Source organism: Jatropha curcas, chromosome 5 (assembly GCF_041381405.1).
Source record: "Jatropha curcas cultivar XTBG-Jc1 chromosome 5, XTBG_Jcur_1.0, whole genome shotgun sequence".
Lineage (NCBI taxonomy): Eukaryota > Viridiplantae > Streptophyta > Magnoliopsida > Malpighiales > Euphorbiaceae > Jatropha > Jatropha curcas.
Genome location: NC_143155.1, coordinates 18,635,996 through 18,649,702, shown reverse-complemented (window position 1 = coordinate 18,649,702; position 13,707 = coordinate 18,635,996). Strand labels below are relative to the sequence as shown.

The 13,707-nt window shown below is 33.9% G+C and overlaps 1 protein-coding gene across 1 annotated transcript; it reads right to left on the bottom strand.

Annotated features, from left to right (window-relative positions):
- Positions 1-9,156: 9,156 nt before the first annotated feature.
- On the bottom strand, positions 9,157-12,983 carry LOC105639101 (70 kDa peptidyl-prolyl isomerase). Its single transcript, XM_012223046.4, has 13 exons — positions 12,638-12,983; positions 12,434-12,520; positions 11,477-11,737; positions 11,318-11,392; positions 11,155-11,235; positions 10,881-11,075; positions 10,709-10,798; positions 10,401-10,576; positions 10,187-10,309; positions 9,957-10,103; positions 9,741-9,868; positions 9,470-9,590; positions 9,157-9,362 (listed from the first exon to the last, which is right to left on the bottom strand). Exons 1-13 carry the CDS (start codon positions 12,837-12,839, stop codon positions 9,309-9,311), a joined length of 1,740 nt encoding a protein of 579 aa, XP_012078436.1. The 5' UTR covers positions 12,840-12,983; the 3' UTR covers positions 9,157-9,308.
- Positions 12,984-13,707: the final 724 nt, after the last annotated feature.

The window sequence follows — 13,707 nt, the reverse complement described above, 5'->3', positions numbered from 1 at the left end:
GCAAGAATGAAGAAATGAAAGATTGATAAAGAGTACTATAATAGTTAGACACTACGAAACTATCTAGTGAAAGTAATTGAAATTAACTTAATGATATTGTTGTTATGGAAGGAGGATGGGATTTTAAATTGATTGATTGCCCGACGGATGGGCTGTGTGCATTGATTGATAAAGATATAATGATATTGTGATATGTGAGCAGGTAGATAGTTCAATTTTTAGGGGAGGTGCTGTCGAAATTTTGATAAAAATTAGACTAAATTTTTATTTAACAACATAATTAATAAGTTTATTTAGATTAGTTCTATAATTTGGTATATAATAAATATAGTGCTCTGATTATTTACTATCTTTATTATTCATTTAATTATTTACATATTTATTTATTTATTTTCATTATTATTGTTAATATTGTTATTTATTTTATTATTGTTGATTATTGTTAATACTATTTATTTATTTATTTGCATTGATTTTGGATGTTTAATTGTGCATTGCATTATGATGTTTAATTGATTAATATGCTTGCATTTAATTGCAATACTTGATTAATTGTGTTGTGATATTGCTGTGTTTTGTTTGTGTGGAATTGGGATGAAGTGGGTCACCATGGGTTTGTGAGACCGTTACCGTTATATGGATCCAATATGATTACCGTTAGCCGGGTAAATGGGAGATCGGCGCCCCCGTGTGCACCTACCGTTACCGTTACCGTTAACCACGGGTTGGCTTCTCGTCGTTGCGCACCGGACAGTCTAGATTTGATCGCAGCCCGCAGGGTGGCCTCCTGTTGTGAGCGCTTGATGATCTAGATTGGATGGAGACCACCGGGTTGCCTCCTGTTGGTATGAAAAAGAAAAGAGAGGATAGAAAAACAATGAGAGGGCTGGTCAAGTGAGGATTAGACCGGTCGGCCAGTATGGGGGATCGGCTCCCTGGTGCACATGTGAGAGGATGAGCCATGTGGGAGGACGGCTCATCGGGGGTTCGGTGACTCCACTGACTAATTTCCACGTGATGTGATTATATGAAGATGTTAATGATTGTGAGTGCTGGTGATGTGCCATTGTGTGACTGGCTGCGTGAGCATAAAACTAGTCGGATGACTAGATTGATATGTTTACACATTTGTGTGACTGTGTGTGTTGTGCAATAATTATTACTCCTTAGAAAATTCACATGTCTTGTTTAATTTTTCAAGAAGTAAGTTTCTCTTTAATTCGAGTTAGGTTACGTTTCTTTGACGCAGGGCACTAAAGAAATTTTCCCTAGTTCCATAATTATTTTACTATGTAACTGTATGTATAAAAGGCTATGTATATCAAACAATTAGTGACTCTGCAGTTGTAGAATTTACTTACATTTAGTCGTGTATTATCATAGACGAGATGATTTTGTGAGCCCATATTAGAAACGTGATGTATTGTAAATTGGGCCTGAACTGTGGAATTTTGTAAAAGATAAATTTGGGCCGAGATGTAATAAAATCTTGAGGTTTGTTTTTTTTTTAGTAATATGGGCTGAATATTTGAAATTTATATTGAGATAGCAAATTTTAGTGTTTCAGGCTTACTACGGGCCTCGGGAGCCTTAAGCTTACCTGGGCCCTAGTGCCGGTCCGGCCCATGGAAACGGGTCGTGACAAAGTTGGTATCAGAGCTTAGGTTAGAAATTTTAGGACACAACTGCGGAGCATAGGAAATTTCTTTATGTTGGGATCGGCCGTAACCAACATAAGGAAGGAAACTTTGTGATTTTCCTCCCTAGGGATGGTGGACGCACTAGACCCTATGAGGTGGGAAAATATCACACTTATTATGTAGATTGTTAGACTATAGAGGTTCGAAGTGAAAGTTGGGAACAATAGGATAAGTCTATCACAATACTTACAGGGGCCTGAGCTAATATCAATCTTTAGGTTAGGGAATAGAGTAATACCTGGATGGTAGTGGATTGGCCTGATCACCCAGTGCACTACTTTTCATGTGAGCTCTATTCCTATCAGTGAATAGGTTAGTGTAGAGAATAAATAGGTTTTTCATTTGTATGGTGGATTGATGAACTTTGGGTGGTTAGGAATCGGTATTTTAGCATTCAGCTCAGCTACTGACTTTCTTTAGAATTTATTCAAAAAAAAAAAAAAAAAAAATCTTTTTAACCGTTTTACTTACTTGATATTTGATATTTGATATTTAAAACCCCATTTTGATTTGAATTTAAATTATGTTATGACAAATAATCTGAAATTGATTAATTATGTAAAAAGTTATTTTCGTAAGTTGTCTATTTTTATCACAGGGCCAGTTAGGTGAAATAACAAGGTGAGTCGATCATGAGTGTGGTTAGAACTTAAAAAGAATGTTTTGAGAAGAACAAGATAAAAGGTAGTAATAAGAAATGGTGGTAATTAGTAGTTGAATTAAGGACACAAACGTTGGAAAAGTTTGAGGAGACAACTTTAGTTTAGAAGCTAGGTTGCAAAATAAATGGAAAGAATAACATTAGGAATGGACTTGAATGGTTTAAGGATATAGAAATGGTATATATAACAAAGTGTAATATATGTTAGGAGCAAGTGGTAGACAAATTAGAGTAATTTATAAATATCTTACTCAACTTGAATAAGAGAATATTGATTGATTAAGGACAAATGAGATAGGAAAGTTAAATATAAAGTCGACTCAAGTTAGTGATAGGTAGATGTATGGCTAATTAAGACTTTTAAATAAATGTTTAAGACTATAGTTTAGAAAATTCTAGTCCATGAGAGAGAGAAGTTGTTAGTATATATGCATTAGGCGATAAGATGCTAATGAGATTGATTTGATGTGATATTTGGGTGTTAAGATAGCATTAGGTCAGGACTTAAGAAAATTTTTGTAGGAATGAGATAGCTAAGGGCTGTCGTGATCTAGGAGCTATATAACATATGAACTAGTCTATGGTAAAGATATTATAGGGACAATCGAATTTGTATAGATGAGAAACAAAGACAGTTATTTCGAAGTGCCCTATGATATAATAGACAACGGAAGTCGCAGACGATTTTTCTTAAAGTTTTGAATTAAAGTAATAAGTTTTTGAATTTTTAATCAATAAGAGTTTTAGTAAGTCTATATGTAAATTAAATGAGATAATTCTTATCACTATAAAAAAAATCAAATTTCAATTAATCGCTTTTTGTAAAATTATATGCTTGGTTTTCATGAAGGAATGTTTAAATTTTCAAATGAATCATATAATCTTGAATATATATATATATATACATATACACCTATAAATGTGCAACTTATTGCTAAACCAGTTTTAAGATAAAATATTATTCAAAGAAAGATTTCCTAAAGATTTCAGTAGCTGTCTAAAGATAGTAATTGGAGATTAAGGCAATAAACGCGAGTTTCTTATAAGTTTCAGTCAGGTGGCACTAAGTAGGATGATTGACGGTAGAAGTACTATCAGAACGCCCTAACTATTCCCTTTACTCGGTCTATCTTATTCTCTTTTGAGCAGACTTTTTAGTATTTGGAATATCACTTCTGACTTTAGAATCACCTATTCTTCTGTTCTTATTACCCCTGTTAGATTTCAATTCGAGGACGAATTGTCTTAAGGAGGGGAGATTGTAATACCCCGAATTTTTATTTTCAAAACCTTCGAATTTTTTTTAAATCAAAAATCGCAAATTTTGGCCGTGTGGGCTGTAAATGTAAAACAGGCTCAATTCGAGCCCAAATTTTCAAATTGGGCCCAAGCCCAAAAATCGAAAACCACAAGAATAATTCAAAAACCAATTGAAAAACTTGAAAATCGAGCAAAAATCGAGCCGAATCATTAAATTAGACCAAACCGGTTCGAATCGAACCGGAATGGTCTAGAAGCCCCAAGATTTTTTTTCTTTTTTCTTTTTTTCTTTTTCTTTTTCCTTTTCTTTTACTTTTCTTTTTTCCCTTCTTCTTCCTTGCGCTAGCACCAAGCGCGCGACCTCCTCTCCCCCTTTCCTCCTCCGTTTCCGGCCACCTGAGCCGACCGAACCTCCATCGTGCCACCATCGAACGGCAGCGACCTCACTGCCTCTCCTCTTCCCGTTTTTCTGCGGCGCAGCGACCTCACTGCCTCTCCTCCTCTCGTTTTTGTCCGACCACCAGAACCAGCGCCACCTCGCCGTCGCGTCACCGCCGCAGATGCTCAAGCCTCCTTCTCCTCCTCTCTGGCGAGCGCAACGATGGCAGAAGTCGCAGTTCTGCTCCACCGCCAGATCGCGTCTCCTGCTCGATTTCCAGCGACCTCATCGTTTTTCGGCGATCCACGTTAGCAAGGTGAGTCCCAAAATGCCTTCTCGTTATCTTTAGATAAATAATTAATGGACAAATTGAATTTGAATGAGCCACTTGAGATGATTGAAGATTTAGGTTTTGTCAATTGATAAAATTTGGGGTTTTAGTAATTAATTGCCATATTCTGTAGATATTGATCTCAAAATCGAACTTACAGGAAGCATTCTTTATTTTCAGTATACTGTTATTTGATCTCAGGCCTGCTGGCCGTCGGGCCACCGTGGCTTGTGGCGACGGTTGATGTTTCCGGTAACCGGAAAGTGCTAAATAGGCAGAATTTTGCACTCAACCAGTAGAGTATGACTATAATGTTAGATTTGTAATCTAACATTGATTGATATTCAAACTATTGTTTGACTTGAATTTATAATTAGGCTTAGAAAGTATAAGACTGCAGAAAATTTGTTAATTAAGGATATTAGCTACATAATTACATGAATAATACCTAAGAATGAATTAGTTATACAAAAGTAATGTTTAAGATAGGAATCTATCTCCTTGTGGATCTGTTAGTTATTAAGCTTCAATATATTAGTTAATAGTAATCTTTAGTAATCAAAGCTGAAGTAATGCTTAATTCTATTAGAAAATGGCTTAAGTCAATTTGATCTGGGTCTGAATTTATTTGTGATTATTTTCTTGTTTGAATTTTATAGCTTTATATGGATTTTTAATGTTTTCTAAGCATGAAAATTGACATGAATTGGGATAAGAGGGGTTTTAATTTTATGTTGAAAATAGGAGTGATCGAATAGGCCTAGTTAAAATTATTATGATTCTTGTTAGAGAACCTTGATAGGTAAATACATTTAATTCTGAACTCATGAATGCGAAACATTCAGAATGATTATTATGAATCCAAACGCGAAAGATAAACTGAAACATTTGAAATAGTAGGTTTAATTCTCGCTAGGAATAGTTAATCGATATATTTTAAGCTGTAAGTTAAATCTCTTAGTATATGTATTCTTTAGATTTTAATTTAATAAAAGCATTTGTTCGTATTGGCTAATATAAAATTTAACAAAGGTATAAATATGTGGCTATTATCTTTAAGCAAGAATGAAGAAATGAAAGATTGATAAAGAGTACTATAATAGTTAGACACTACGAAACTATCTAGTGAAAGTAATTGAAATTAACTTAATGATATTGTTGTTATGGAAGGAGGATGGGATTTTAAATTGATTGATTGCCCGACGGATGGGCTGTGTGCATTGATTGATAAAGATATAATGATATTGTGATATGTGAGCAGGTAGATAGTTCAATTTTTAGGGGAGGTGCTGTCGAAATTTTGATAAAAATTAGACTAAATTTTTATTTAACAACATAATTAATAAGTTTATTTAGATTAGTTCTATAATTTGGTATATAATAAATATAGTGCTCTGATTATTTACTATCTTTATTATTCATTTAATTATTTACATATTTATTTATTTATTTTCATTATTATTGTTAATATTGTTATTTATTTTATTATTGTTGATTATTGTTAATACTATTTATTTATTTATTTGCATTGATTTTGGATGTTTAATTGTGCATTGCATTATGATGTTTAATTGATTAATATGCTTGCATTTAATTGCAATACTTGATTAATTGTGTTGTGATATTGCTGTGTTTTGTTTGTGTGGAATTGGGATGAAGTGGGTCACCATGGGTTTGTGAGACCGTTACCGTTATATGGATCCAATATGATTACCGTTAGCCGGGTAAATGGGAGATCGGCGCCCCCGTGTGCACCTACCGTTACCGTTACCGTTAACCACGGGTTGGCTTCTCGTCGTTGCGCACCGGACAGTCTAGATTTGATCGCAGCCCGCAGGGTGGCCTCCTGTTGTGAGCGCTTGATGATCTAGATTGGATGGAGACCACCGGGTTGCCTCCTGTTGGTATGAAAAAGAAAAGAGAGGATAGAAAAACAATGAGAGGGCTGGTCAAGTGAGGATTAGACCGGTCGGCCAGTATGGGGGATCGGCTCCCTGGTGCACATGTGAGAGGATGAGCCATGTGGGAGGACGGCTCATCGGGGGTTCGGTGACTCCACTGACTAATTTCCACGTGATGTGATTATATGAAGATGTTAATGATTGTGAGTGCTGGTGATGTGCCATTGTGTGACTGGCTGCGTGAGCATAAAACTAGTCGGATGACTAGATTGATATGTTTACACATTTGTGTGACTGTGTGTGTTGTGCAATAATTATTACTCCTTAGAAAATTCACATGTCTTGTTTAATTTTTCAAGAAGTAAGTTTCTCTTTAATTCGAGTTAGGTTACGTTTCTTTGACGCAGGGCACTAAAGAAATTTTCCCTAGTTCCATAATTATTTTACTATGTAACTGTATGTATAAAAGGCTATGTATATCAAACAATTAGTGACTCTGCAGTTGTAGAATTTACTTACATTTAGTCGTGTATTATCATAGACGAGATGATTTTGTGAGCCCATATTAGAAACGTGATGTATTGTAAATTGGGCCTGAACTGTGGAATTTTGTAAAAGATAAATTTGGGCCGAGATGTAATAAAATCTTGAGGTTTGTTTTTTTTTTAGTAATATGGGCTGAATATTTGAAATTTATATTGAGATAGCAAATTTTAGTGTTTCAGGCTTACTACGGGCCTCGGGAGCCTTAAGCTTACCTGGGCCCTAGTGCCGGTCCGGCCCATGGAAACGGGTCGTGACATCTACTGAATTGACTCGCATGAAAATTTCATATAGAGAGTTACCGGTGTTTATGGAATATTCAAGTCATGGTTATGTAAGTGATCCTTTAAATTGAAATTACTAAACTATCTTATATGAGGATGATTATATTTTGATTTTTTATTCACATTATTTATTTATGAATTATAAGCAATGATTAAATGGACATAGTAAGAACTGTACAAATATACTTGTCTAATTAAGATAGGATTCATTATCCAAGGTAAATTAGGAAAAATGTTCTAATTGTTCTCTATAGGTATTGATTAAGAAATCCTTATGTAAGGTAAAATGAAATTAGCAAATCAGATTTGATATTTCATTGAAATGACCAATAGTTAAGATTAAGAGAATTAACATAATTTAGTAAAACAGACACACTACATGCCTAATTACTAAATCAGAACGTTAATGATGAATGAATATTAATTACACTGATAAATCATGCACTGAAAGGTTAAATTAAACAACTTTGACTTTTCAAATATTTGCATAGTCATGACATATTGCAAGACAATATACTTGACATTCAAATATTAATTAATCATAACTTGTCCTGCATTCGTGCAGCCTATCTCCTGATATCTAAAACTACTCCATATACCAAGATAATCATTAAAATAAGAAATTAAGTATTTCTTATTTTATAGCTTGAGTTATTTATATTTTAATTAAATTTTAATTTAATTCAATGTATTATCTCGATGAATATAACTAAGAAATATTATCATAATAAAGACATTATTTAAAAATATAAAATAATTTATCTTCATGCAATTGCTATTATTACATTTATTTTTTTACAAATATGCTAAATAATTTATTGTCCTCTTCATACTGGTAATTTCAAAGACTTACACTTGATTTATATATATATATATATATATATATATATATATATATATATAATTGAATTCTCAATTATATAACAATTTAGGCAAAATAAGAAAATGTATACATATAAAATACATAATTTAAATTTTACTTACAAATTATACTTGCAAACTGAGGATAATTGCCTTTTCTTTATACATACAAACCTAGGTTAATTATATTTTCTTTTTGAATATTGTATTTCTTTTTGAATATTAGGGAGAGAAATTCAAATCTGAATCTATTATTAGGCATTCTATTTTAATAAATGAATAGATAATTTTAACCGCAAACAAATTTACAACCAAGTGTATTGTGCTTTGATAGACAGTCAGAAAATCACGCCAGAAGGGTTGAATTCCATATTTTTATTTGATTTTTGCTAAATGAACACAAGCACGCCACATCAGCCTCTATTGTTTCAAATGACTTATTTGGCCCCCTTTCTTTCCGATTTGGTGTCAAACAGACCGTCTAATTTAAGCACCCATTATTCCATTACTGTTAACAACTGGAAAGTGAATCTCCATTTTCTATACCACCTAACGAGTCAAACATGTCCAAAAGAATCAAGTAGAACAATTTGTCTGCTGAAAATGAGAATGAAAAACATGCTTCTGAAAAATCAAATGCAACCTGCCATGCCATGCCATCATGACTCTCCAATTAAGCACAAAATACACTTAGTCTTATCATACAATACTATTAGGGACCTTGTTACACTGGTTAGTCCTATCAATTGTTCTACATAATTATATGTTACTCAACAATCTAATATTAATAATTAACAAAAAAATAAATAAAATAAAAAGAATTTGGTACGAAAATACCCTTATAGCTTGTTTGAATAAAAACTCCATAAACTATAAAATTATTGACCCGGTCTGGTAAACTTGTGATCTTCACAAGTAAATCATAAGCCATGAACACTTAGAGGTTGAGAAGAGCACTGAAGGAGTATAATTACAGAATCCAGGCCTCCGCTATCACAAATACAAATTACTCCTCTTACCCTTTGTTTTTAAGGGATTTCTATTTAATCTTGGTAGTGTAGTTTTGAGCTCCAATAGAGAATAGAGAGAAAGTGAGACACATATTATATCCTACTTTAATTTGTTGTAAGATTTCTTATTCATTTGTTGTTTTTTATAATGCAAACAAGAGACCTATGAAGGATACTGAGGAGAAAAGCAGAAACAAACAAAGCATACATACTAACAGACTCGAGATTTTACAAAATGGTTATCTTATTACATGCCTTCCCTTCAGGAAGCAATATACAGGACTTCAGAACACAACCCATTACATATTCAATACATGATTCTCTTCTACTGAGTTCGTAAGACGGAGAGGAAGTGAATAAGCAGAAGCTAACCTTGCCTCAAGCCTTGCTGTCTACTGCCATTGGCATTGGATCCTGCTTGCCAGTCCCGTTCTGCATTTCAATAATCAAAATGGAGAATCAGAAGGGAAATACATCAGTAAACAACATCACAAAGGCAATTTTTCTTTTACAAAAAGTTCCAGATTCTGCCAACTTACAGCTGATTTTGTTTGCTCCAATTTACTTATCTTTGAAAATATGTTGCTATAAAATTGTGCATCCTTCTTGTTGTACTCCCTTACTTTTTCCTTCAAAATTTTGTACTCCAGCTTCACATCCCTGATCAAAATAATAAAAGAAAAATCAGCAATGAACAGAAAGGAGAAAACTTAATTTTCTGCCAACACAATGGTAGACAAAAAGCTAACTCTCCAATGTTATGATTTTTAACAAGGAGTTGTTTCACCAAGTTCAAACTGGATGACTTACCGATTGTCAGGATCAATCTCGAGCGCCTTCTTGATGTCCATCTCTGCTAAGTCTAAGTCAACAAGTTGTATATATGCTTGTGCTCTTCTATACAAAGCTTTCACATTTCTGATATCCAGTTCCAACACCTACATAGTCAAATCCCATTTCATGTTAGCATATGGAAGCTGGTATAAAAAGAAAATTTAGTAGATCTTGAATTCAAAGAGCTCAAACCTTGGTGCATAGCTTCACCGCCTCCTTGTAGTCTTTAAGCTTAAGTTTGCATGCTGCATTATTGAGCTTGCACGTAATTTTGAGTGCCTTAGTTTGCTTCTTCTCTTCATCACTGAAAGAGGAGTCGTACTCAATAAAGCTGACAGCCTGCCATACCATTACAAAACGTGTCAAATGAACAACTTTATAAGCGCAATATATGATTCGAGATTGATTGTGGAGTAATATACCTTTTCATATCTCCTCGAGGCTCTTTCGTACTTGCCAGCCTTGAATAGTGCATTTCCTTCTTCCTTCTTTTTCCCTGCTGCTTCAATCTTTTCTTGTGTATTCATTTCCCATGATTCCTTTTCCTGCAGCCAATTAATTAGCAATTAAGCTTTATAAAACTTGTACATACTGAACAAAAAAAAGTACTTTAAGGAGCAAGTATTCAACACCAACCTTGGTGAAAGATATCATTTCAACTTCATAGTATAAAGTTGAGTTGGCAGGAATTGAAGCCAATTCTTGACGTGATTCGAATTGACCGAATGCATATTCTGGCTGAATTATCACCAGTGCAACTTCCCCTTTCTTCATGCTCTTCACAGCTTTATCAAGTCCATCAATAACTTGTTCTACACACAAACCATTGCAAATGTAGTTAGTTTTCGAAAAGATTACAGAATTAAAACAATGTCCGCCACTAAAGAAATAGGATATCAACATGCACGTGCGTAGCATCCAAACTATAACCAAAAAATTAATACCTTCATCTATCTTGAATTCTAATGGTGGCTCCTCATCATGGCCCTTCTTCACAAAAATGGTTCCATCATGCAGCTTCCCAATTAGTTTCACTGAAACAAACGACTATTGTGAGAAAATATGTTCCAACTTCCAAGCATATCTAAGGAAAAAAAGCATTTCTGATGTTATTACCTTGAACAATAGTTCCATCATTTGGCCGTTCATATCCCTCTCCTTCCTTCAAGATCTTTTTCAGAACCTTTTTGTCCTTCGTAACATCAGTTACAGTCTTCCATGAAACTAACTCGAGCATAATCTCAAGTGTAGCGTTTGGAGGAACAGCACCTTCACTACCAAGTGCTGGCCTGCCATTCTCTCCAAATCCATCTGCAAAACCCAACTAACAGTAAATAAACAATTGAATTAATCAGAAAAATAAAAGGAAGAAAAAAAGAGTTGAACTGACATTGTGGCTTCACTGTCAATAGCACTTTCTCTCCCTTTTTCATCGTTTTAACAGCTTTTGCCAAGGCGGGACAGAAATAGCCTGCACAAGAGATAAATCATTAATTTCCTTGAACAATGGATTGAGGAGAACAAATCACATATTTTAGAGGTAAGAAACAAACCATCTCCAACAGTGAACTCAACTCCATCAGACTTTGAGATTACAGTTCCATGTTCCAGCCGAGCTTCGTACTTGACTGCATCAAAATCATGAGAAAGCATTAGGTAAAAATGACAAATGTCACCACTGCCGTCTAATTAACAGCCAGTAGGTAGCATACCAAGCACTTCATCAAGGTCTTTGGGATTATCCCATTTCTCGCCTTCAACAAGTATTTTCTTGAAAATCCCTCCATCTTTACAGATGTCCTTGACACTTGTCCAAGACAGCAACTCCACATTGAATTGAAGAGTTGCATTAGCAGGAATTGTTGGAGGAGATCCAGATTCACCATATGCTAATTCTGGAGGTATAGTGAAAATGGCATTCTCACCCTTCTTCATAGTCTTGATGCCTTCATCCCATCCCTTAATTACTTGTCCTGTAATAAGATTGCCCACATTTAGGCAGCTGAATCATCAACAAGAACAACCTTTGGAAGCACCCAGTGTGCTTCTCCTAATCAAATAGCCAAACCAGCATAAGAAGCAAAAGAATAGATACATGATTAAGGATGATATTTGTTCATTTCCAGTTAAACCGTAACTCACTCATAAAGGCCTGAGAGAACTCGCCCCTAGAAGCTATTTATTTAGAGGATAGCACCTAAGACAATTATATCCACCTCAAACACTCCAGAATACTAGCATATTTCTACTCAAGATTGTTCCTGCTAGAATATCTTTTTGTTAATAAAGAATTCTGAAGAAGATGAGCCTCTCGCATTAAATGTCTTAATAAATTCCCATCCTTTTAGGAAATCGTTAAAAAGTACACTCCTCTTTAAATGAACTTCGTGCTAATTAGAATTTAGCTAGCTTACCACCCTTGTATTCGTTTGTAAATTTGATATTTAGTCAGTGTGAGATTCTTAACATATCTAAAAGTCAAAAAAAAAAAAAAAAAAAAAAAAAAAAAAGATTTTGCTCCCTTCCAGAAGTCATGAAGAGCATTAAAACAAATTCCACGGCTCTCAATTCTCGAGTGTAAGTTAACAAATTGGAGAACGTACAAATGCACTTTAGCAATCATTCTCATAAAATTAAATTCAAATTTCAGTAACATGGGAAAAAGATACCTTGGCCAAGCTTGAATTTGAAGGGCGTTCCCCTATCACGACTTGAATCGAACTGTGTCCCATCAAGCAAAGTCCCAGTATAATGCACTGGAATTAAGAAGATAAAATCAATTCCAAAACAACAAATCAATTTCATAATCAGCGAAAACTATGACCAAAGTCCATCTAATACCCAATTAATCAGGAACCAAAAAAAATAATTACCTTCAACTTCATCACCGATACCAGGAGTCTCCCATCCTTCACCCTCTTTAATTAGCTTCTTCTTAAGCCCATTCTTTCCAATCTCTTTCTCCTCACCAACCTTAACAACTGGAGCAACTGGATCCTCCTCTTCTGGAACATCCATCACATCATCATCCTCCATCTTGTTGTTTGCAGTTGGGAACTCAAAATCGTCCTCCATTTCTCAAAAACACAGATAGGATTTGTTTTCTTAAAAAGAAAATCGAAGCAAGTTTTGGAATTTGCGAGCTCAGAGACTGATTTCTTCACGATATCCATGGTAGATGCAAACTAGGGTTTTATATAGCAATGGCGTGAAAGGATTAGTGAACGATGAAGTGTAGTCTAGAGAGTTCTAAAATGTGACACAGTCCCGATTGTTCCAGAAATGACTCCCTTTTTTCAGTTATTATATTAACCGTTTTAGAGGTTTTCAAGATCTAATTGCGCCATTGTTCCGCGTGGCAAATGTTTGGTAATACAGTTATACTTTAAAAGTAAATAAATAAAATAAAAGTAAGAAGGATAAAGAAAATAAAATAAAAGAGAAATTAAAAAAAAAAAAGTTTTCTTTTAGAAAAATGTTTATATGAATCGCATCCATGACCATATTTATGGATTAAATCAATAAAATTAAGAATTTTATTGAAAATGGAGTATTTTTAACTACACACTTATAAAAAAAAAAGATAAAATTGAAAAACTTTTTAAAAAATATTTAGACCATGTTTGGTTTGATGTAATACAATGTAATAAAAAGTGTAATGTAATAGAATGTAATTAAGATTTTATTACTATGTTGAATAATATAATTGAAAAAGTTTGTAGAATGTAATCATCATTCAATTTTTATGTTTATTTGTAAATATGTAATGTAATAAGTACACCACCGCTACCATCACCACCATCGCTACAACTGCAACTCTACCACCACCACCATAACTATCACATTATTATTAATAAAAAAAAATATTTAAATCAAAAGTTATTCATTATATCAAGCTATTAAAGACTATTTAGATCTATAAACTATTTGGACTAGAAAATTA